General features: G+C 43.9%; 1 protein-coding gene and 1 long non-coding RNA gene across 2 annotated transcripts in view; both read left to right on the forward strand.

Annotated features, from left to right (window-relative positions):
- The window catches only part of POLR1A (RNA polymerase I subunit A), a 29343-nt gene extending 25295 nt beyond the window's left edge, over window positions 1-4048 (forward strand). The window contains exons 33-34 of the mRNA XM_014263161.2: window positions 525-689; window positions 3132-4048. Coding sequence (XP_014118636.2) covers window positions 525-689; window positions 3132-3232 — 266 coding nt within the window. The 3' untranslated portion in view covers window positions 3233-4048. The remainder of the gene's footprint in view (window positions 1-524; window positions 690-3131) is intronic.
- Window positions 4049-15828: 11780 nt separating this feature from the next.
- On the forward strand, window positions 15829-18057 carry LOC148184092 (uncharacterized). The gene is made up of 3 exons (XR_015772760.1): window positions 15829-16915; window positions 17112-17241; window positions 17508-18057. It is a non-coding gene; the product is annotated as an uncharacterized LOC148184092 (long non-coding RNA).
- The last annotated feature ends 6247 nt before the right edge of the window (window positions 18058-24304 follow it).

Consider the following 24304-nt stretch of genomic DNA (forward strand, 5'->3'; position numbering starts at 1 on the left):
GTTGACAGAGCTGTTAATGATCCCCATTACACTGAGTCCACGAGTGTTATTTAGGAATAAGTGCATTTTTTTTAGTAAACAGGTTTTTCTGTGAATGCCTGATGTCATGCACAGAGGACATCAGAACCTTTCTGACCCTGGGGCCCAGCTAATCCTGGCCACCAGGTGAGGGGCAAGAGCTCTGTCACAGATGTGTGATCCCCTTCTGTGGAAACACTGATGGTGCAGAAGTTTGCTGATTTCATGTAGAGAAACTGCTGCCTTACAACATTCTTAACATTGCAGTTTCCCATTCTTTTCATTTCAATTTGGAGAGATTATGTTTTGTATTAGAGTGAGGTCTGCCTCTCTTGGATATTTGAGGGGAGCAGTTAAGCCAGAGACACACTGCCAGAAAAATGTTAATAGAGATGTTCTCCAACCTTGTTGGATTCAAGGGGTTTGTTTTAGACCTGACTGGTTTAAAAAGCCCCACAGACTTAGCCCTTGAATGCTCTGATGATTGGTTTTTCTTGTGTTTTAAGGAATTGTGGTAGACCCTCGACACCTTTCACTTGTGGCAGATTACATGTGTTTTGAAGGAATTTATAAACCACTGAATCGCATTGGAATTCAGTCCAACTCCTCCCCTCTGCAACAGATGACATTTGAAACCAGCTACAAATTCTTGAAGGAAGCAACGATGATGGGTAAATGATTTAGTATAAGATCTCTTGCTGCAGCATTTCACATATGTTTTGTCATAAATTTGCAGTATTTTCAGTAATGCATAGAAAATATGCCAGAGGCAGAAATTTTAATTAAGTCCTCGCCTAGGAATATGTTCCAGATGTTTTCAGTAAAATTCTGTCAGCTTAAATAAAGCCAGCTCCCACATGTTATCTGTGGGGTCTGTGACTACTTTCTTTAAGAATCAGATGGGCATTTTTACAGCAAACCTTAAGGTTGTTAATATAGCAAAGCTTTATAATGGACCACTAAACCTGCCTTTTTCTGTCACTAATATTTAAATTGTCTTCTCTGCTTTGTTTTTGTGCCTATGTTATAACTTCCATATCTTTACCAGCCTTGCTATTCAGCATTTTATTTTGAGAACAGACCTGGGTGTTACTGTGATTTAGCACCTTTTCTTTGTTTTTTTTTCCCTCAAACACAGACAAAGAGTCAGACTTATTTGTCTAATGGTAGGTTTCTGGTGCCATTTGAGATTCCCAAGAGTATCCTGTTCTCTGGCTGCCGCTCTGGAAGGTGTAGAGATCACATGGCTGTGTGGATAATTTAGGACATTTGGAGCAGCACTAGCCATTTAAGGCCTTCTATCAAAAAAAAACTTGTGTTTTAAGTCTGTCATTTGAAATCTTCTATGATCTCAGCCTTTGGATACTAATTCTATCTCCCTTTTGCGAATAATCTTGGTTTCTGTCACTTGCCAGTCAGGTGCTTGCTTTGCAGGTGCTGCTTTGCTGTGTCCTTCCAGTTCAAATGGGGAGAGCTCTCAACATGATCTCTTCTGTCTTATTCTGCCTTGCATAGTTGTCAGAGATACTTCTATCACTGAATTTGTTTTTTGCTAATGCTGTTTTATACCTCTTCTGGGAAGAAAGGGTTTTAATTAATAGCATTGGTTACGATTGACTTAATTAATCTTAAAATTGTGAAGGGAAAGTGTAAATCCAGGGTGAAATTAAAGAGAAGGGGATGCTTCTTGCTCAGTTTCACCCTCTGGATTTATGTTGTATCACATACTGATTTAGGAATTAAATCAGAGGAGGCTTTTGCCAAGTGAAACGTAATGTATGGATAATATTATGAATAAAGACATTCAGTGCATGCTGACAGAATGGCAGGGTGGCTTGGCAGGAACTGCACTGATTACAAGCAGAGGGAGTTAATGATTTCACCACGCTGGAAATCAAAGTCATAATGGGGATTTCAGCAGCCTGGATCTAATTTGCTTTAATGTAACTGATAACTTGACTGTACAGTTCAAGAGACACTGGGAGGGTGCCTGGGGCCAGTGCCCTGAGCTGTAGGAAGGAGAGGAGGAGGTTTGTGAGGACGTGCAGAGCTGAGGGGAGCAGGGCTGTCAGAGCACAGGCTGCTCAGCAGGGCTCCTTGTGCAGGGAGCAAACTGCATCAGCAGTGAGATCCCCTGGGCTGTTTGCTCAGAGAATGACTCTTTGTTAACATCACATGGGCAAACAGGGCAGCACGACTGTCCCGTTTAATGTTCCAACAAAGGGGCTTTTTTTTCCTTCAGCTGACACACATTTAGGAGCAGCTATTTGATTATCCAGCTGTGGCTGAGATCAGAGCAGTGAGCACATGCCATACACAGTGCTGCGTAGGCTCCTGCCCCCACCCTCTGCATGATGGAAAGCTGAGTTGAAGAGTTGAAGCATTTTGCTCAGTAGAATAAGGATAACCAAACTTAGCAGAAGTTTAACAATTTTAATGATAAACTTTCAGCTTGCTGTAGTTAGGATGAACGAAAAACAGCCCGAATGCTTACAAAAAAAGTGGAATCAAAACAATCCCAGCCAGACATGTTATCTGGAGTGCTTCCAAATTTCTGTGACACTATTTCGCTACAGTGAGTAACCACAAAATCAGAGGAATTCATGGAATGTCTCTCCAGTGGAAAGTTCTCTTCCTATCTAGCCAGAAGGATTTAAAATACACATCAAAAGGATTCATGCTAACAAAGGAAAAAGGCAGCAATGACAAGGGAATCTTTATGGTTTTGCTTCACAGGTATTTTTTAAGTGATCTGTTTTGTCACCAGAATGTGTTCACTGGAAAGTCAATTCTGTGTTCTCTTAGATTTCAGACTATTTTGTCTTTCCATGTGGAATCAGGAGATTTTAGTAATGTGTGACCTAATTATTTGCTTGGGCCAAAGATGGGGATGAGATAATAGTTGTTGTAGGAGGGGTAGCAAGAGTTCTGGACTCTTTAACTCCCAAAAATCCCAATTCAGTCTGAACAGCAGGTGGCAGAACCCTTCTAAACTTGGGGGTGCTGAACCAGATGGCTTCTTGCACATAAACCAACGTGGTTTTCTTACAGCACTGACCTTGAAGAAATCTTTGGGAACCTCCTGATAGGATTTTGTTTGAATTCTGTTGCAGGTGCCCACGATGAGCTGCGATCCCCTTCGGCCTGCCTGGTGGTTGGAAAAGTTGTCAAAGGAGGGACTGGTTTGTTTGACCTCAAGCAGCCCCTGACATAGTGTGTTGGTGGTAACTTAAGGATCTGGTTGAAATGAGAGCTGCATGTGCTCTGCAGCTACGTAGTGAGGGCACGTGCTGTGTCTCCAGACATCTCTGCCAGCAGGTTTCTTTATCTGGATACCCAATGAGCCTTATATATTTAATGAGTATATGAGTTGTCTTTTGATCCAAAGAAACACTTACTGTTCATCAATGTAAAAAAATGAGGTTATTTGTTTACATAGAAAAGAATAAAAAGCAGGAGGCGGTCTGTTTATGCTGTGTGACTTTGGTGAGGCAGCATCCCATCAGGATGGGTAGTATCAGTTGCCATGTGGTCATGAACATGACAAATTTCCTGTACTGGGAATAGCATTCCAAACTGGCAGGTGTAGCTGGGCACTGCTGTGCTGAACCTCAACCCTGCCTTGGAGCATCTGTGCTTGAGGAGTTTCCTCTTCTTTTGCTGCACTTGGTGCACTGACATGAATTTTATAAACTTTAGAGGATGCATTTTCCTATTCTGCTGCTGCATTTATTAAGAAAAATGTGTCTGTGACACAGTTGTTAAATTTCTTTCAGCTGAAGAGTGGAATTCAGAGTTTTCAGTTTTTATAGGTGTTTTCCAATGCTCTTCTAACTTCTTTGGGTAGAACAGATCTCACACAGTGAGAGACTTTTGCTAAAGATTTATTCCTTAAATGCCAACATGAGCTGCTGTAGGAGTGACTACATGAAAGACTCCTGTAAGAATTACCAAAACAGAGATTGTAAACTATTTTTGCTTAAATATTCTGTATCAAAGAGGATATTTAATAAAAGAAATTGCAAAGAAATATTCTGAATGCCCTATTATGTGGTTGTGTTACCAAGGAGAGTTCACTTCTGACTCTGATGGCTGTTAAAATCATGTGGCCCGGGGCTGTTTGCCACTCCTCAGAAATCAGACTCATTTTATATTCTGTTTTAATCAGGATGCACTGCACACAAGTAGTTAAAGCTCTACTTTTTACATGCCATTTCTAACAGATCTCAGTGCCTGATTATTCTCACTGGTAGCTCTGCACCAGTGGGAGTGCCAGAGCAGAGGAGGGCCACTTCCAGTGGGGCTGCACTGAAAGGGATCAGATCAGATAGTGGGACATGCTGATTTAGGATTGTGAAAGATCCTCTGTAGAGTCTTTTGATTGTCTCTGTTCTGCCTCAGCCCCTTGGAACCGTGTCACATGTCCTGCCAATTGCACTGAAGTTTAACAAATGTGTTAACTCAGCAGGTGTCCAGTTTCACTTTGCAAATCTCTGTAAAAGATTTCCTTTGTGTCTTTCTCCAGTCTTAGCACCTGCTTTGTAGTTGTCAAAAACGTCGTTTCAGCAAAGAATCGTGAGAGACTCAGTTGGGTACGGTTTAGCAAACAAATGGGAAAGCACAAACATTGTATAAAATGGCTTTTACTTCCAGGTTAGATCTGTAGTGGTGCAGACTGTTGTTGAGGGATCCCCAAGACGTGTTCACAGTCCTGCAGTGAAGAGCACCTATACTACATTTCCCATCTCACAGTACAGTGCTTTTTGAGGAAGTGTGAGCTCCCTACCGCCAAACGCCGTGGAAAAGGGCTGCAGTATTGCAACAGACAAATGAGAGTTGTTTTTGGTATAAAAGACCCCAAAGAATGAGCAGCAGACATGACTTTGTAGAGAGGAGATCGTGACTGAAAGGCCAGAAGAAGGAAACCATCCCTTCTCTTAGCTGTCTGCTGCACTTCAGGGTGCCAGGATATCCCAATGCTGTGAAAACACGGGAGGAATGAGAAGAGAAAAAGTAACTTCCAAATTTTCTCCCTTTCTTTATGCCCATTAATAATAGTGATCAATCTGTCTGGAAAACTAAAGGGTATAAGCTTGACTGAATATGCACTGCAGGGGTGGGCTGGTGAGTGTATGAACATATGAAATCTGGGGAAGAGGATTTTTGAAAGATGTAATTAGGAGAACTTGGAGTTACTCAGCCAGAAAGAGGAAGCAGTGATCCTCATCTGGTCCCATGTGCTTTGGCAAGCAGGGCATATATAAGCTCTGGGTTCTACCCTGCTTGTACAGATGTGCTTTTGTGTCTTGTGAAGACAGGCTGAGAGAGCTGGGACTGTTAGTCTGCAGAGGAGGTAACTCTGGGGAGACCTTACAGCTGTCTTCCAATACTTAACAGGGAGTATAAATAAGGGAGAATGTTGTTTTACATGGGCAAATAGAGGTGGGATAAGAGGGCACAGTTTTAAACCAAGAGAGATTTACATTAAATGTAAGGGAGAAATGCCCTGTGAAGGTGGTGAGATGCTGGACCAGGCTGTCCAGAGAAGCTGTGGCTGCCCCATCCCTGGAAATGCTCAAGGCCGGGCTGGATGGGGCTCTGAGCAACCTGGTCTACGGGAAGGTGTCCCTGCCCATGGCAAAGGGTTGGAGTGACATGACCTTTAAGGTTCCTTCCAACCCAAACAATTCTGTGGTTCACACCCACTTGCTGATGCAGATTTGTTACCTTTAAGACAGAGATAATAAATGTTTTCAGTGTGTTGGTAACAGTGAATCAGCTTCTATTTGCTCCCGAGCTGGAATGCAAGCTATGTTCAAGTCCAATAAATCATAATAGAAGGCCTGTTTTTCTCAGTAAATGATAAAAACATCCTAAATTGGGCAATGAGAATGGATACAAATAGGAATAAGTTCTTCTTTCATCTCAAAAGCAAAACTAAATATTAGAAGACAGGGAGCAGAAAAGTTTGTTTTCCCAGGTCACTGGTTCCCATGTTGCTCTGCTTGTGTAGGTCAGTAACCAGGCAGTGGCCACAACACAGCTCCCAGAGATCTTTAATCACTGGGAGCTTTTCTGGGCAAACCACTTGAAGCTTGCCAGTAAGTGCTGAAATCTGGAAGCAACCTCATCAGCTGAGGAATTTGGCAAGTGGGAGAGCATGTGTGGCACCTCAGGGACATTTCCCACAAGGTCAGATTGTGGTGACCAGGCCATGCTCCAGGACATGGCTGGCAGCAGGCGGCTGGAGCCAGAACAAAAATCTTTGGGATTAGGACACATGGGAGAACTTGTGAGGACTGCCTATAAGGGCTGAGATCCAAAAAAGTGTTTTGAAGGTTCTGGTGCTGAATGTGGCAGTGTTGATGTTTGGGGTGCATGTGAAGGTGTGAAGATGACTGCTGTGGGTTGGGGGAGAATGAGCTCTGCCTCCCACAGCTTCCTGTGTGGCAAGCAACTCCCTCAGCCAGAGGGGAACTGCAGGAACTTTGTGCCTTGTCAGTTAATACAACTAAAAGAGAGCAAAGGTGAGTTCTTTGACAGGAAAGAGGCAGTGACCCATGTCTGGCCGTGCCCATGAGCCCAGGCAGTCACTGAGGGCACAGAAGCCCCACTCTGGGCTCTATGCAGTGCCCTGAGAGGCTTCAAACCCCCCTCCCACAAGCAGAGGAAAATTTAAATTTTCTTGCTCCAAAACTCCTTGCTGCTGGAAATAACACACTGTTCACAGGGACAAGGGCAGAAGGAGGTCAGCTCCATTCCCAGAGGAAGAGAGAGGAAGCTAGGGCTTTTTTGGAAGACCAGAGAAACCTTTCTCCTTGTATTTGTGCACCTCGTCCAGAAGGGCGGAGGGAAATCTTGCCTCAACACAGTAGTGCAATTAGGTCTTTTCCAAGATTTATGGCATTTTCCTGTGATGAGAAAGACAGGGGTTGTAAGTCCTCAGGGAAAAGAGGGTTATGAAGCCCTGTGAGCACTGTAACTCCCCTGTGAGGCAACCCCCCCATCTCCTTCAGCATTTCCTTTCTATATTAATTCTGATTTACAGTGTAGTACAGGTTTGATGAGGCCTGAAGATGCTCCCAGTGGGAACTGAACACCAGTACTGCAATACCCAATCCTGGATGCTGAGCTGGAGATCCATGGGAATGCAATGGGGTGCTCAGAGGGCTGTAGGGTGGGAAATGAAGGTACCTCCATAGCCTCACTGTCTGCAAGGTCAAAGGGCAGCTAAGCAACATTTTTTATAATGCAAAACTGATCAGGGAGACATCATTAGAGCATCCTCCACAGAGGCCTGCAGAGCTGAGCTGAGCTGTCAGCCAGAGCCATCCCCACAGTCTGCTCCTGCTCCTGTTACAGTGGGTGCCACACAGCCAGGATTAAGCAAGTTGCTCATTAATGATGTTTTACAGTTTCCTGGCTTAGATCCTTCAACAGAGCTGACTGTCCAAACTGTCCTGGAAAAGTTCTAGGTCTGGTCATAGAGATGGAAAGGATGTAGAGCTGTTTTCCTAGGTGCAGTGTGCCCTGCCAGCACTGGGAAGATGAATGATCCCCCTCAGTGGAGCAGCTTTGAGTCTGGTGGGGTTTGTGGCTTGGTCTGTAGTAACACTGCTGTCATTGTTTGGGTTTTGGAGCCCTGCTTGGCAGACAGACAGAATAACGAGTGATCAAGGAGTAGCAGTGGAACAGTAATGCAGACTGCAATAAATACAGAGATGCATTATTAATGGGACATTAAAACAAAAGGGCAAGAAGAGCAAATTGTATGCTGGCAGCTCAACAGCTCTCCAGAAAAGTCCCAGGGCTGTTCCTTGGTAAAAAAAAAAAAAAAATCGATGCTCTGTGCAACATTTTGATACAGGGCTCTTCTTTCTTCTGCTTTCTGTTATACTGTATTTGTTCTGCTTGCCTGGGAGCCTAGGTTTTTTCTGGAAGATGCAGAATTTAAGATGCCTTTTAGCCCCAGTAGCCTCCTGAGTGTAAATAATGCTACAAACCAGGGCAGTGCCCTCATCAACTGTGACTTAATGGATCTTTAATTTTGGCTTAAGCTACAGAACTGGATTTTACAGGAGTGGAAAGACATCAGAGTCTGAATTACTGCTTTTGCAAAGCTCAGGCAGGAGTTTGAAGCTGGACCCAGACTGGTACTAAGGGACAGCAGCAGGAAGGGCCCATTGCATCCCCTCTTTACATAAACACCAGCACCAGGGACAAATTGATGTAATTTTTCAGTAACTGAAGTTCAGGCAGAAGCTTTTGGCTTTGCCTCATGTTTTGGGGCTGGGCCAGAACTCTGGGGAGGAAAGAGCTGCTGAAACAGTTCTTAAGGTGCTGGTGCTTCTACACCTCCACCCACCATGCTGCAGATCTGCTCAGTTATCTCTGCTACAGCCAGATCACGATAAACTCATCTTTCTCCATCAGAGACTGAGATCATGTCCATGGATGTGCTCCAGCTGAACAGGCCAGCAGCAGTTGGGTGACACAAAGCATGTGGTGGGAGCACAGAGAGGATCTATCCCTTTGCCTTCACCAGTGGGCTCTCACTGATCCCACTCTTTGCCACCAAGTGGCTTCAGGTCTCTCTGTTGGTCCCTTGAAGCCAAGTCCTCCCCAGGCAGTGCTTTTACAGTCTCTCTCTCTCAGTGTTACCTTCCACTGCAGAGTTTTCATAGGTGTGGCTTTGGTTTGCACAAACAGCTCTTGCAGCTCTATCTCCGGCCAGGTCAAACTTAACCGTGTCCAGCTTAACTGCATTCCCCTGCTGTGTTCCCGGCACCCCAGTTTCCCAAAAGCCTCGCCCTTCCTGGTGGTGATCATCCTTGCCAGAAGGCCAGGACAGAGTTACCACTCCTGTGATTCATGCTGGCCTGTCCAAGCTGCTGGTGGGGCTGGTGCTGTGGGGAGGGGGAGCGTTGTGGGGAGGGGGAGTGTTGTGGGGAGGGGGAGTGTTGTGCCCCGTGCTGCTGCCAGGGAGGCTGGGGCTGGGCATGGGTCACTGCTGCCTTCTCCTTGTGCCACCCAAAAGTTTCTCCCTCTCTTATCAATACTGAAACCTGTCCCTCCCTTCCTTTGTGTCAAATTCAAGGAACTGAAATTAATTTGGCTTGTTTGGTTTGTTTTTTTTTCTCTTTCCTGCCAACATCTGCCATACCAAGCTGTTTTCACACTAAGCTTTTTACAAGAATGAGTTTGTTCATTCATTTTGGGGATGAAATGGGAGACCTGCAGGGAGAGTGAATGACCGAAGGCACATGCACCTGGTCAGGCCATGGAGTGTAAAGCCAGGCTGGGATTCATCCATTGCAGCTAATCCAAACATTACAGCCCTGGGGCTGTGCTACAGGGGTCTGTGTTTCCCAGGGTCCCTCTGACTGTGACTCTAAATTGCCAGCTGGGCTTAATTCCACACAGTTCTACAAAGCCATGTGAGGCAAATATTTCATTCTCCTGGGATTCATGGGTATTCTTTTAAAGGAAATGTTTAAAATGAATCATAGAATCATTTTGGTTGGAGAAGTCCTCCAAGATCATCGAGTGCAACCCTTGACTTCCTCAGTTTTTTCTCAGCTTAAACTGATGACTTCTGTGATGGTAACAGTCATGAATTTATGTCATGTGGTGGTGGGGGAATTCTCTCAGAGTTTTAATTCCTTGAAAACATTTGGGAATGTTTTTTTGGAAAGAAGTTTCACACTGTGATGGTTACCTGTGAAGGACTTCACCATAAAAACTCAGATCATTAAAGGCAGAAAACAAAGTAAACTCAAAAGATGTTACCTTTAAGAAATATTATGGTATCAGGTAACCTCAGAATATGAATATCTGGAATCATTGCAAATAAAAATAAGTAAATACATCATTTAATTAGTAGTAAAGACCTTGGAAGACTGAAAAGGACACAAGTGAATGAACAGAAGAACTAATGATCTGAGTTTCTAGTAAGCAAATCAGAAAACCTCTTCTCAATGGAAAGATGGAAATCCAGATACCATAGGCTTTCCAAACACAAAAGATTAAACCATCAAGTGGGTTTGTAGCCATGGGTATATCAGAGGCAGACTGTGTCCTGACCCACTTTTGTGGCCAACAGTCCCCTGCTGACAGTTTTGACAAAGAGGTTTTGCCACCCATTGCCTTCCTAAGCCACCCCACTCTGTCCACTGCTCTTCTGGCTTGGTGGGAGCTGCCAGGAAGGTGCCTTTCCCAGGTAAGGATTACTTTTTTCCTGTTTGAAAAATCTGCTGCTAAAGATGTGAATGGCAAATGCTGGCCCATTGTGATGAAGAAGGTCAATATCCACCCTCTCCAAAATCCCCTGCGCTCGCTTGGTAGACCTGGCTCCACCCAGCTCTCAAAAAGTGACCAGGCCTTTGTACCCACTGTGAGGTGACAGAGTTAATTATTACTTTCTAGAGCAAAATGCAAGACCCAGAGGTGAGGTTTTACTGTCTGGGATAAATGAATACATGGAATTTACTTTGGTGATATCAGAGAGGGCTGGTAATCAACACAGCTCTCCACAGCACTGGTCAGAGAGGGGCCAGCAAAGGCTGGAGGACCCCAGCTGAGAAGTCCTGAATTCCCAATGACCGTCAGTCCTGCTATCTCTTCATTAGTGTCCCCTTGAAACATTTCTGGCTGCATCCCTATCCTTCCCACCACCTCTCAGCATGATACCCATGATTCAGGCACCATCCTCAATGGTGCCTGTCTCCCTTTTCTGTACTGTGAGTCAATGCTGAGGCTATCACAGATGTGCAGCTTATTCACCTGCTGCTGATTTGGCCCTCACTACTTTTCATTAATTAAACCCCCAAACCTCCACTCCTTTGTCAGAGCTGTCTGAAATCACGTCCTAGGCCTAAAACATGCCAGGACTGGGGACAGGACAGGGCTTGCAGAGGCTGATTTTGAAGACAAATCAAGCTTTTAAAAAAAAGGAAAGATGTGATGAGGATTTGATACTGGCTTAATCCAGGGCTTAAATGCCAATGCTGAGTTAGGGCACAGCAGGGGTGGTGGTCAGAAGGGAGGTGGAAGAGGCAGCTGAAGGGCAGGAGAGCAGGTTTAGAAATGGCTTTCTACTCCCACTTCATCACTTCTGGTCTGGATCCTGATACAAGCAGCTGTCTTAACCTTTGTACTTATAATATTAAATATATATATATATATATTAGTTATTTATACATATATATGTATATTATTCAAAAATAGTCTTTCAGTTGTGCCTTAGGCAGGATTTCACCCTGCTAAACCCAGCTGCAGTGAGCAGGGGGTTGATCATAGCCAGCCCAAACCCACCACCTTGCTTTGCAAGCAGTGTGTGCCAACTGAGCAGAGCAAAGGGCAGGAGGGCAGCAGAGCTGTTGTTCCCCTCTGTGAATGTGTGTGCATGACAGCAATGCCCCAGTGCTGCTCACACTGTGGCTGTGAGCTGTCCCCATGTGTGGCAGGCTTCCTTGGAGAGGGGCTCCAAAATTTTAAATAAAACCTACTCCTACCCAGCACAGCTCATGAAAAAGAATCCCAGAATCATGGAAAGATTTGGGTTGGAAGGGACCATTAAAATCTACCTAGTCTAAATCCCACAATAAGCAGGGACATCCTCGACTAGATCAGGTTGCTCAGAGCCCTGTCTCAGCTGGCCTTGAATGTTTCTGAGGATAGGGCATCCACCACTTTTCTTGGCAACCTGTACCAGGGTTTTACCACTTTCAATGTTAAAAACTTCTTCCTTATATATAATGCAAATTGACCCTCTTTTAGTTTAAAACAATTACCATTACCCCTTGCCCTATCAATGGGGACACTGCCAGTAGCTGACATTCAATTAAATATTGTATGCAAAGCTGACAACAAATTACAAATGAGCAGGCAGAATTTGGAGCTCTTCTCACTTCACAGGAGCAGCCTCTAATTACACAGAGCTAGCACTTTGCTTCCCCTTCCTATTCCAACCTGTTTACTTGCTCTCCACCATGCTGTGCTCCCATGTTTTGCTCCAGGCAGCAGGTAGGAGAGACAGGAAACAGCTGAGAATTTCTCCAGGGACACTTTTATGGTTGGATTCTGCCAGGTGCCAGCTCTGAAACATCAGGCAGTTTGCACTCAGGCTTAGGAATATAGTGAGGACAATGATGGGCTATTTGTACTGCACTGTGCTACTTTTAAAAGCCCTGGCCCTAAGCTGAAACATGAACGCTTCATTATGGCTCTTAGAAGAGACACACACTATCTTCTCATGGATCCTTCTTCTTTTTAAAATTAGTTCTTTTTAAATTCTCAACGTGGTCCCTTTTTGTTAGCAAAAGCATAACAGGTTATCTCCAAACTATGGTCTAAATGTATGTATATGTGTATATATATGTACATCAATATACATATTTTTGGTGCATCACTTCAACATTTCATGAAAGATTGAGATGCAAATAATATTCCTGAGGAAATCAGAATAGAAGCATTGGACCCAGTGATCCAGCTTTAAACAAACTGTGCAGCTCTGAGCATGCATACAATTATGCATATAAATACAAATAAATAAAAGACTTCCCAGTAATGAAGAAGTTAATCACAGTGATTTCTTCGCAGAGCAATAACTTTATGCAAATAATCTTGAAATTTGCCTGTGCACCTGTCAGCTCAATTGTTTTGACACTGTGTGCAACGAGCCCGTTTATTCACGGTGCCTTTGGAAGGCTGGGAATGAGCAGCTGTGAAGCACCTGAGACTGATGTCCTCATGGCACTGCACATGTGGATGCCTTTAAATCCAGCTCAACTAAGGAGCAAAGAAGGAATTTCCTCGGAGAGACTAATGCTGTGGCTTTTCTGGCTCTGCTAAGAATGGAAAACCAGAGCTTTGCATTGGAAAAGACATATCTGAATGATGGAAAGTTATGGAAAATGTGATTCATGATGAGGTTTAAATGTTGCAGCTGGAAAGTTTGGCTGGGAGTGGAGAACAAGTTGATCCAACCACCAAGAGTGGAGAGATAAAAATCACACAGAGTATTTTTCCCAAACACTTATTTGGCTGAGAGTTCAAAATCACCAGTTCTGGGTTAATGTTTAATTATTGACTATCTGTAAGGAAAGGCTCCTTCTCTGGTGTATCTACATTCAATGGAGAAACACACACCTGAAAAATCATGCAAAATTTGACTTGGGATATTCTGGCTTCCCTCCCTAATTCCAGATTTGATATGAAATGCCCAGCCCAAGGCAGATGGGTGTATCATGGGAGCAACCTCTCACTTCCCCTGCAGTTCATTCATAATTTGGCCCAAGTGTCAGGTGAATGATTTCCCAAATTCCCATTCATTTCCCACACAGACTTTTTAACAGCTGCTGAGCACATGGAACCTGATCCTTGCCCTTTGAACATCCTCCACCCCAGCAGCAGCACCAGGGCTCTCACCCAGATACTCCAGGCTTTGCCTTTGGAGGACGTTGGCAAGAAACAGCTTTAACAGCATAAATGGAAACCAATGCTCACCCAGCAACCATTAAACCAAGGAAATCTTTGCCACAAGATCTGTCAGTGATGAAAATTCTGAAGGGGTTTAAGAAGAGATTAGGCCAGTTCATAGAGGGCAGGGCCCTCAGGAGCTCTGGGGCCCATAGGCCGGGTCACCTCAGCCTCCGCTTCAGAAAAGCCTTCCATCACTTATGGCCAAGGTCTGGGAACTAATAACAGAGAAAGGATCACCCTCTCCCTGCCCTGTTTTTTAGTGGTGCTGCTGGAAAGTTATATTGGGCTATGGACATTTTTTACTAGACTGAGTGTAGGGATTTTTCTGGGGTTGCCAGATGAAACCCTGTGCCTGAGCCTGGTTGTGTGTGGCTGTTTGAAGCCATGGTGAGGAGACATCAGGCTGATTTTATGGTGGTGTTTTACAATTGTTTGATACTGGCACAGTTAACTGGTTCAGGGCAATATCATTTCACCCAATACATACCAAGAGTTTCCATTTTATAACACTGCTCATCTGTACAACTGTGGTGTCATGCCAAATGCAGTCCCTGTGTCTTACACCACCACAAAAACCCCAAATCTTTTAAGCTGAGAGGTTGTTTCAATATTTTCTTTATCTTTTTTTAGCCTTTGGCCATTGATGCTGATGGTGTTAAAACACGAGGAACTGTATCTTTGCTCAGTGGTTTTGCTTCCCAAATTGCTACAGCTCTGGGGGAAGATGAGGTTTAAGGATGTCTCTGTGCTGTGGTGTGCTGCCTTGGTCTCTCTTTCTGTTTTTGGGGAATATGACCATGTTACAGATCCTTGTAGCCAGCCATGGGGTTTTCCTGGTTTTCTGAGCCTGCCCCTTGATGACCTCTCTGATTTTGCCTTGCCCCAGGGTTCAGTGCAGCCTGTTATTTCACTGACTTGTCCAGACTGCTGGGTTGGGAGACAAGAGCCCCAGAGTTTCTGCCCAGTGGTCCTCACAGCTTCTCTTTTCCATCAACTTCATCTCCTTTCTGGCAGGTTTAGCTAGTCAGAAATGCCATTGCTGTAGTTAGTCCTGGCTTGAGGCAGGAGGTGGCACCAATGGTCTCTCCCTTTCCTTCAGTCTGAGCTATTATTCTGGCTGGGGTGCTGGGTTATCCCTTGCAGTGGAGAGCTGAATTTAGAGTAAGCACTATGTGATGGTCCTGCCTGCCTCTGCATCCACCAGCATCCAGGGCAGTGCAGGTGATTCTGGAAGTGCTTTCCTCTACATCCCTTTCTTACAGGGCATAAGGCAGCTTTAGGCTTCAGGTCCGACCCTCACCAGCTAACTGTGCCATCAGGCTGCTGGCAGTGTACAAAGCAGGCTGGTTCTTGCTTCACCAAGTGTCCTGGTGGAGCCAGATGAGAGCTGTGCAGAGTTACAGGCTGGTGTTAAGGCTGCTGACACTGTGGCTGCTGGCAACACCTCTAGCAAGCCTCCCCTCAGAAACAGGGAGACCAAACCCAGCCAGGCTGGAGTCTAAGGCAGCATGCTGCAAAAAGCTGTTTTCAAATTCAGCTCATTAAATTCCCAACACGCATGTATGTTCCAGCACAGCTGGACTTAAAACCATAAATTTAGACCATCTGATATCTGGCCATAGAAAATGACCAGTTGATGACTGACTGAATTATTTTGCTCTTTCATCCTATCTGGACTCTGATCTACATTAACTAAACCAGTCACTGCAACTTTTCTAAATTGATTTTAAATTGACCTAATTAAAGCAGTAAGAGTACATAATGGAGATGTACTTAACCCAATTTAACCCTTCCTTAAATCAATTACACTACAATTCAGTAATTTGCAGGCAGAAGCTAAAACAATTTAAGAAAGTTAGGACAGGTCAGGAACCCTTGTAATGCAGGTAAACTGAAGACCTCAGAGGAATGGGGAACACACTGGTCCAAACTACCCATGGCTATAGTTGCAAATATAATCTGAGCTTCCCATCTGAGTTAGTCCAGGTTCAGCTCACCCCATTTCTCCTGCTGCTCTTTATTTACCATTAAGGTGGTCTTTAGCACTTTAAGGAGAGGGTTGCTTTTCTCTTCTCCCTGAAAGAGAAGGAGTAAAGATATGTCACCTTTTTTATCATTTTATGCAATGCTGTCATCCCTAATTGTCATGTCATGATTAGTAATTGGTGTTGTTAAAGATAATCAGTAAAGTCAAAATTATCATTACATGGCAGTAAGTGGGCTAGATGGGAGAGTGCCCTCCAAACCACCAAGAGGTCATTAATTAGGGTTAAATAAGTACATTTGCTGAGGGATGCATCTGAGTTAGAGATTAGGTTGAAGGGGTGGGGCAATCCTTGCTGCATTGCTCTACCCCTCCAAAGTGGCAACTGCATCACTCCTCGCCTCCTCTTTCCCTTGATGAACTGAATTCTTCTCCAACTGGTCCATAAAGGCACCACCTCCAGTTCTCTCCTGGCCCCTTTCCAGCCAAGTATCAACTCTCTCTTCCAGAAATCAGGAAGCTAAACATACACCCGAAGGAGAAGTAGAAAAGCAAGCAAGAATTTACTAAGAAGCCAAGCATGTGGAGATAAAACCCCAGGAGAAATAGAAGCAGGCAATGAGTGAGGAAGAGATGGGAGCAGCAGACAGAGTGGATGGGGCACTCCATACAGACACCAAACAGACAAGTATCTGCTGCTGGTCTGGGCAGGAAAGCACCCGGGCAGAAACCACAGCCCACACAAGTGTGCAGACCGTGGCCGTGGTGGTGAACCAGTGGTATGGCAGGCAGAGCACCCCCAGGTGCAGAGAGGAAACCTCAACCTTGTGAAAGCATGTGGGAAGAGGTCACCTGGGAGACACCATTAAGGGAGGATAAGAATCAGCAGATCCTTTTACAGACCCAGCATTATTGGGGAGATGAGGGTATGTGCTGTTATCAGAAGCAGTGCCAGGTCACTGTGCAGTCAGCTGAACAAGGTCCTGCTACAGAGAAAACAGGTTCTGGTGAAGAGTTTTCGTTCATGGATGAAGGGAACTGAGGGACAAGAAGGTGGCAGTGAGTTACTGTTGCTGTGATAGTCCCAGAAATGCTGGCTGGGAAAGGAGGATTTAAGGAGTAAGATGATCACTGCAAGTCTGGCTGATCAATACACCTGGCTAACAGCCAAAGGAAGGAGAAACTAAACACTCTTTGCTTCACTGATGTACTGCATCCACTGTGCAGTGTGACACACCATGCAGGCTGAAGGCCAGCAGAAGGCACATCCAGAAAGCTGCTGGAAGCGGGGCCAGGCGTTCATGGTGGTCTGAGCAGAACTGGGTGCGCTGTGCAGGCTGGGAAGCAGCGTGATTAATGTAGGAGACACTCACATGGCAGTCAAACCAGAGGGATGCTGCCAAGCTGGGAGGAGAAAGTAAATCACTTTGGGTAGGTGAGATTTTTTTTTGTTCCAGTTGTATATTGAAATCCCCTCATGGATTCTTCCAGTGCCCGCAGAGAAAAATAGTAGCTGTAGATGAGTCAAAATTGAACATCAGAGAACTGCATGTGCTCTACCTGGCAGGTCTGAACAAAGTAATCCCTAAAGATAAGGGTTATTTCTGAATGTTTTTTATTTCCATAGAAGGCACGATATGTTTTGGGGAACAACTGTGTTTCACAAGGAGCACCACTGACCCTAGAGATGTCACGTCTTGCCTTCAAAATGGGCAAATCTCAGAGAAGGATCTGGCCACCTGTATGCAGAGCATCAGGTAAAAGCAAGTGTAAAACAATGACATGATTATTAGTATTAGATGACAAACCAGTCTCACAGCTAAGTCTTGTTGTTGCAAATATTTTTGGCAGTGTCATTTTAAGCAGACAGCCAGAGGAGCAAGGCACTGATTTGTCTCAATTTGCTACAGGATGGGTGGAGAAATGTCACTTAAAGGGATGTATGCAATACCATTTTTAGTGTGTTACTGATGATAAAGGGTCATAAAAGTTTTAAGCTTTGGTGATTTTTTTTTTTCCTTAGATGACCTTTGTTTAATGAAAACCAACGACAGATTTATTGCAAAACAAATTGTAGTCATTAGAAATCAAAAAAATGAAGTTGTTGCTCTCAGGTGCTAAAACAAGACCTATACCAACAGCCATCATCTTTATCCAGCCCGTCTGGGGGGTTATGAAGCTGGTGCTGAGAAGTTTTCATGGTCTGAGACTTCTGGGACTTCAGTGGAAGCTCTCTTCATTCCAGTTTCATTCCCAGTGAAGGATGGGATGACACAAGCAATGTCAAACCTTGACATTTGCAAAGACAAGAAGCACTAAGGGTGCTTACACTGAATTAGATTATATCTTCACCAGACCTTTTATAAGAGTTTCTGCTGTATTAGAACTCCACTTTTTTTGGTAGGGATAAATAAAGGTGCCTAATAAGTAAACTGATCTCTGTCTTCTTACCAGTAATTAAATAGTAGCAATATTGATTAGAAGAATGACAAATACCTCATTTTCCAAGAGTCTTATCCACCTTACTCTTAATGTCTCTTTTGAGAAGCAAGAAACACCTTCCCCAACACAGAGTAAGTGATCAGCAGCATATACATATGAATATAATTTCTAGAGAATAAAATTACTTTATCAGCAACATTTATAATTCTAATCTGATTAAATATCCATATTCTATGGCTCTTCTGTGTGGTTTGCCAGCTGATGACTCCCTAAGAACTCAGCTTAATTTTGACATCTCTGCTTGCTGCTGCTGCTGAAGAAAAACTGTGATGAGGTGACTCACTGGCATTCATGAGCCATCTGAAATACCACATTTTTCATCTTCAGTTCTGCAGATCCCTGTTCCTGTAATGACTAATTAAATGAGCTTTCTTTTTTTCAGTTTGCTTTTCCACTCTAGTCTTTTAATATTGTTCAGCCTTGCTCAAGGCTTAAGACAAGGTCTATGTATCTGCTTGCCTGACCTTGTTTTTCTGAAATTTGATGCTGGTTTCCCTTGAGGTTTATCTGACCCAGCCTCCAGGCCTCCCACAGTGATGTGGATATTTGAGCCAGGTGCTCTGGGCTCCCTTTGGCAGCAACCAAGAGAAGTAGGCATGTTTAAGGTGGGATTGACTCTCCACCATGTAGCAAGGTCTGCAGCAGGGTGATAAGGCCTCACACAGTTATTAGGATCCCTACAATCATGTGCTGCATCAAGCACCTCCTAAAACCACGGGAAATATTTGCAATGGATTTTATAATGTCTTTTCATTACTGGCTATTCCTACTACTATTAGTGGCAGACATGTTTGTCAGCCACAGAGAGTGCAGTCTGCTGGGGGACAGCAAATGCTTTGGGAGTGTGTCCCACCTATATTTCACTCAAAATAAGTCACAGAAAACATCTTTTCATTTAAAGACTGAGCCTGGCCCCTATGGCCACAGTGGTGGTGAATGTCTTTAGTGCTTGCTTCTTTGCTGTGGAACAGAAAATTAGGACAAAAAACAGTTCTAGGTTTCCCCTGAAGCCACTTCACCCTTGTGCTTGTTAATGCATTGCTTTCTCTCTGATGCTTTTAAACTAGTAAACTTCAGAACAGTAAGTATTTAATAGTGACATAACTGTACTTCCATTTGGGGACGGAAATAAACTATAATGATGTCAGGATGTTTATATGAAAATATTTGTGGCTTTTCTGGTAGGATGCCTCAGCAAAAGAAAACATCATGCAAACAGAAGAGTTCATACCCCTAATTAAAGCAGTAATAATCTTTACAAGGGATTATAACACCAAAGGCCAGGCTGACATCTCTGAAATCCTACTGACAAAGCTTGCTGCCTGTTGCCTTGCTTTCAGCTGTGCCAGAAAACCTCCTGACAAGTGAACTGGAAGCACTTTCAGAGGCACAACCACAGTGTCATTGAGCTGCTCTGGCGCCTGTTGTGCTGCGGTACCAGCACCACCGCAGCGATGCTGCCATGCCTTAGCTCTGCTCTGCTTGAAGTGTTAAACACCACCCTAGGCCTACAAAAGGAATTCTTTATGAAAACTAACTTTAGGGCTAAGAAAAGGCTCACTGGTCTCTAATCACAGGAAAGAAAAAAGTCTGTAAAAGGGCATTTTAGAAATCACTATGTCTTCTGCATTAATATTCCCCACATGTTTTGGAAAGACTTCTCTTTCTGCTACCATTCTCAGCAAACAGATTCCTGGCCAGTTAAAGTCTCAGCTCAAAATAAAATAGGCTTGGGTTGACCTCAGGTTGCATCCCAGAGAAGGAAATTTCTTGGCTCAGCTCAGATTGCCACAGAAGGAAGTGCTGTGGACACTGTCGGAGAGATGGGAATTGCTGTTTGGACAGAAGGGATAATGGGCAAAAAGGGAAACAGCAATGCTGGTAGAGGGGATGATACTGTAGCACTGCTGGGGGGAAAGGAAAAGCCCTGGTCCCTCTCTCACAGTTGGTGCTGCAATGCAGAGCAGGAATGGACAGCCCTTGGGGTACGTTACGAGAGACTATGTGACATCTTTCTGTATCTGCAAGGCAGAGAGCTCTCAGCAAAGCAAGGGAATGTGAACTGCTGCCACATTCACTTGCTCTAGAATACATCAGTCCATCCTAAGTATTCCCCATGTTCCTGTAGAACTCATGTCCTATAGCTGTCAGCTCATGGAGATCACATGTGCTACTATGCAAGGCTTAAAAATAATATTCAAGAAGGTGAATGACAGCTTTTTTCTGATGACAAAAAATGCAAAACCACCAAAACATGTTTCTGCTTGTGTTTTAAAACACAGCATGCTTCCCACAAATTATTTTGATGGTTTCTTGCTCAGCCCACCATTGAAAGCAAAGAGTAAAGCTGCAGTTTTTTCTCTTGGTCTGGCCACAGGGCTGTATTTGTATTGCTGCTTCATTGAGGCAGCATCTAAATGCCCAGGATCTCACAGCCTTTAGCCATGATCTCTCAGCAACAAACCTTGCAGAAGAATGCTCAAAACCAACACACATTCAAAGGTTTGTTTTTTTTTACAGAAATAAAAACAAAAGGAAATCAAAAATAGAAAGAATAGACAATGCAAGTTTAAGTCAAAGTAAAAACATACAGATGGAACATCCAAAGCATGGAGAAGGTCCAAAGATGCCTCCAAGCAATCCTGCAACTGGGTTTTCAGGTTACATGGTTTTGCAGGAAAAATTCTTCATAAATCTATTACAAAATCAAAACCACATAAGTCTGCTGCTCCTTCTCAAATGCCACATCTTAAGCAAGTCATTTGGCAGCAGTGGGAAGGGTAAAACTGGCATGTCTTGGCTTAAGGCACTTGGTTTTGAACTGGCTCACCAGCCTAGCTGGCAAACAACGCTCCTCTCAGCTTTCAGTGTTGATTTATCCTGGCGTAGGCACAACTCTGGCACAACTTCAGTGCTATTAGTGAGTGAGAGTGATTTAACATTTGTACATTTCTAGGAAGAGCAGTTTCATTTCTGCTCTCAGGATAAGACATCTTCCACACGCAGGAAGTGTTGGTGGTTTTACTGCAGTGGAGAGGTTGTCAGGGAGTCCACCCTCTGAATGGGGATCCTAGAAGCACTGCTGAGCCCCCAACTCTAAATGCACACTTTGCCTCCTACCTCTGTATTTTTAGGGCAAGACATGAGCACTCACTGGTCCTTGCTGTAGCATCTCCCCAGATTTACAGAGAAAAAGTGAAAGGACACTCTTTTCCCCAGGGCTGTTGAACCAAAATAATCTGATTTAACAATTACTTGGAGTGGCCTGTCTTGATAAGAGATGTGAGACACTGCTCAAAAGCGAGCCTGAGAAGGGGGGGAAAGAAAGAAATAATGAAGAAGATGGTTTGGATCTGCAGAAGATGACCTAGTCCTGCGTGATCTACACATCTGACCATATGATGGCAGACAGGTAGGTCCCAAACCATGCTGCCCTTGCTGGGCTTAGCATAGGTGGTGGAATGGAGACATTTGCTGGGGCAAGTCTTTGAGAAAATAGCCTTGTTTCTGAAGAAGAAGGATCACTTCTGGGATTTCTATGACTGGTATATGAGAAGCTCCCAGTGCTGCACCAATAAACCCATGCTCTCAGAGCTTGTGTCCTTCCGCTCTGGACTCCAGAGAGCAGCCTCACATCTCCACACTATGAACAAGACTGTTCTAATTTGTCCCTCAAACAGTCTCCATTTTGTCTGGTTTTTTTTAAGCCTTTTAATTGTTTTGTCCTGCTCTGATTCCTATTATGGCACAGTAAAATTGTGTGCTGTGCAGAGCATGCTTTATTTAATTTGTTATGCAGTTCAGAGAAGTATAAGAAACTCTTCAATAACAGATCCTCAGCAGATTCCGAAAACCCTCCATAAACTCTTGACACAGCCAGGCACTATTTATTCACAACATAACACAAAGCAGGACCCTGTCTCTCTGTGGCACATTGTCAAAATACGCTCTTCACGCTTTCTGCAGCTGAGAAAAGCCTTGATATGTTCTGGTAATTGCTCTTGCATCTGTCAGACAATGCTAAATCAGCTCTTCCCTCCTCCTCATTACTCCTTTGGGTTTACAGAAAGCAGAGAAAATGCAGCACACGTCAACAGAGACAGACAGGTTTGGGTGTGTTCAGTTGGTTGGAGGTCAATGATCATCCTTCAGTGTCTCACATAAGCAAAAATCCCCTTCTTCCCAAAGCAAAGACACAGACTTTGATCTCAGGATGTCTCCTGGGATGCATCCTGCAGATGTACCTGCAGTTCAGCAGTCACAGCACTGCTGCCCAGTTATGCATTATATATGTTAATGCCCCAGACAGAGTTAACTTAGGCTTTATATTAGGTAATAACCCTTTTGAGAGAGCATACATTAACTCAATCAACAGCCTGCACATCTGCTCAATTTTCCAGATCTTACCTCTACCTGAAAAGAAGCTCTTCCAGCCCTGAAGCAGAGCTAATAAAGCACTTTCCTCTTCTACAACATCTTTACATCCACATCAGCATGACAGTGTTTGTGCAGGGCAGCTGTAGCCTAAGTGAAGTTCTCTGTTTTATCCACTCACTGTCTGGGGCAGCTCAGCAGTACTCACAGCAAGTTGCCATTCTGCTTCTCCCAAGGAAGTACCTTTTGCCTCTGGCTCATCTGGAACACAGCTCAGGCATCAGCAGTGCTCTTTTGAAGGCTGCCAAGAGGAAGGGACAGGAGGTTTCCTTCAATCACAGCCTTGATAGACTCTTCCTTTTCACTATTCCAATCACTGTAGATCTGGTTCACCTCAAGCAAAGCTGCTGTGAAGATTAGAGTGATGGTTTTCGCACCAGTGCTTTCCAGCCACTGACAGCAGACTGAATCAGTGAAGACACTGGTTCAGCCTTGCAAAGTTGGTATGCCAGATCAGCTGTGTTCTTCATGTCTGAGCATAGGCATGAATGAACAGAGGCTTGCCACGACTTAGCTGCAAGATACTAACCTATGACATTTAAATGTACATACGAAAGGATGAAGGTGAAAGTAAGGGATTGCTTGGGAGATCTGATTGCAGCCCTTCTGTGAGGAGGTCATTGAAAAGAAGGAGGCTCCTCTTGGGGTCCATGGTGGGAAGATGAAGAAACAAATGGGCATCAGTTGAAACACAAGAGATTCTGATCAGATATGAGGAAAAGCTTTTTACTGTAACAACAGTCAAGCAGTGGGGCAGCTTGCCCAGAAAGGTTGTGCAAACTCCATCCGTGGGTATTTTCAAGTCCCAGCTGGATAAGATCTTGAGAAATTTGGTCTGAACCAACCCTGCTTTAAGGAGATTGGAGAAGAGACCTCCTGAAATCCATTCTAATCCAAATTACCATATGTTTCCAATGTGTGTCATTTCTCTGCAGAGTAGCTTATCTACAAAATGGTAAACAACATGCCTTGAAAGTTTGCTTAAGTGATAAAGAATGGCACAAAACAGAGTGTGGTCTGTGGTGTGTACATACTTCCTATTCAACATTTTTTTTTTAGGTCCCTGTTTCATATATACCAAAGGTTACAGAGGATGTACTAAGCAAACAGGGTGATTGAAACCGCAATGTTGAAATTTAAACCAGCAGGCGATAAGTGCCTAACACTTGACTCTGAAGAAATCTACTAATTTGCCTAAACCAAATTCAGGAACAAAAGGATGAACTGTATCAGTGATTTTTATTGCATTTTAAAGATAACTGCTACAGAAACTGCACAGGAATTACTAATGTTCTAGAACAATCAAGCTAAAATTCTCTTAAATACAAAAGAAATCTTGCTAAACAAATCTACAGACTGTTCCTTTTACTTGATGTTTTAGATTGACTCATTTTTCTATTTTAATGGGGACATTTCCAGGAAGGGCTGGGGCCAGGGAGAAAGAATGAGAAGAAAGAAGCTAGAAAATCTTTTAGCAGCTTAGGCTGCTATGGTTATATTTAATATCTCTGGAAGTAGCAGACCACAGACAGTCTTTTGGCCACAGTACGCTCTCTGGCCAGCTAAGCCACAGAGGAGGAGCTGTGACAACCTCCCAGAGCTGTTTGTCTGTGGACTGGATGCTTCCCACTTCACAGAATGCTCCACTCCATGGGCTCCTCTCTTAGATTTCTTAGAAAAACTCTTAGACCTGCAGTATCATAAAACAATTCAAGGTTATACTTGCTCTCTGTTACTAATGCTTTGTGTGGCATTAGGTAATTGCTTAATTGAGCATTTCAAAAAGCATTAATATATTTTTCTCTGCAAATGCATTATTAATATATACATTACAATCTCTGCTGTTAAGGCTTTGTACAATTATTAATAGACTTAAAACACTGA

Source organism: Pseudopodoces humilis, chromosome 6 (genome assembly GCF_049639895.1).
Source record: "Pseudopodoces humilis isolate 2021_Gansu_Grassland_sample_001 chromosome 6, ASM4963989v1, whole genome shotgun sequence".
NCBI classification, from domain to species: domain Eukaryota; kingdom Metazoa; phylum Chordata; class Aves; order Passeriformes; family Paridae; genus Pseudopodoces; species Pseudopodoces humilis.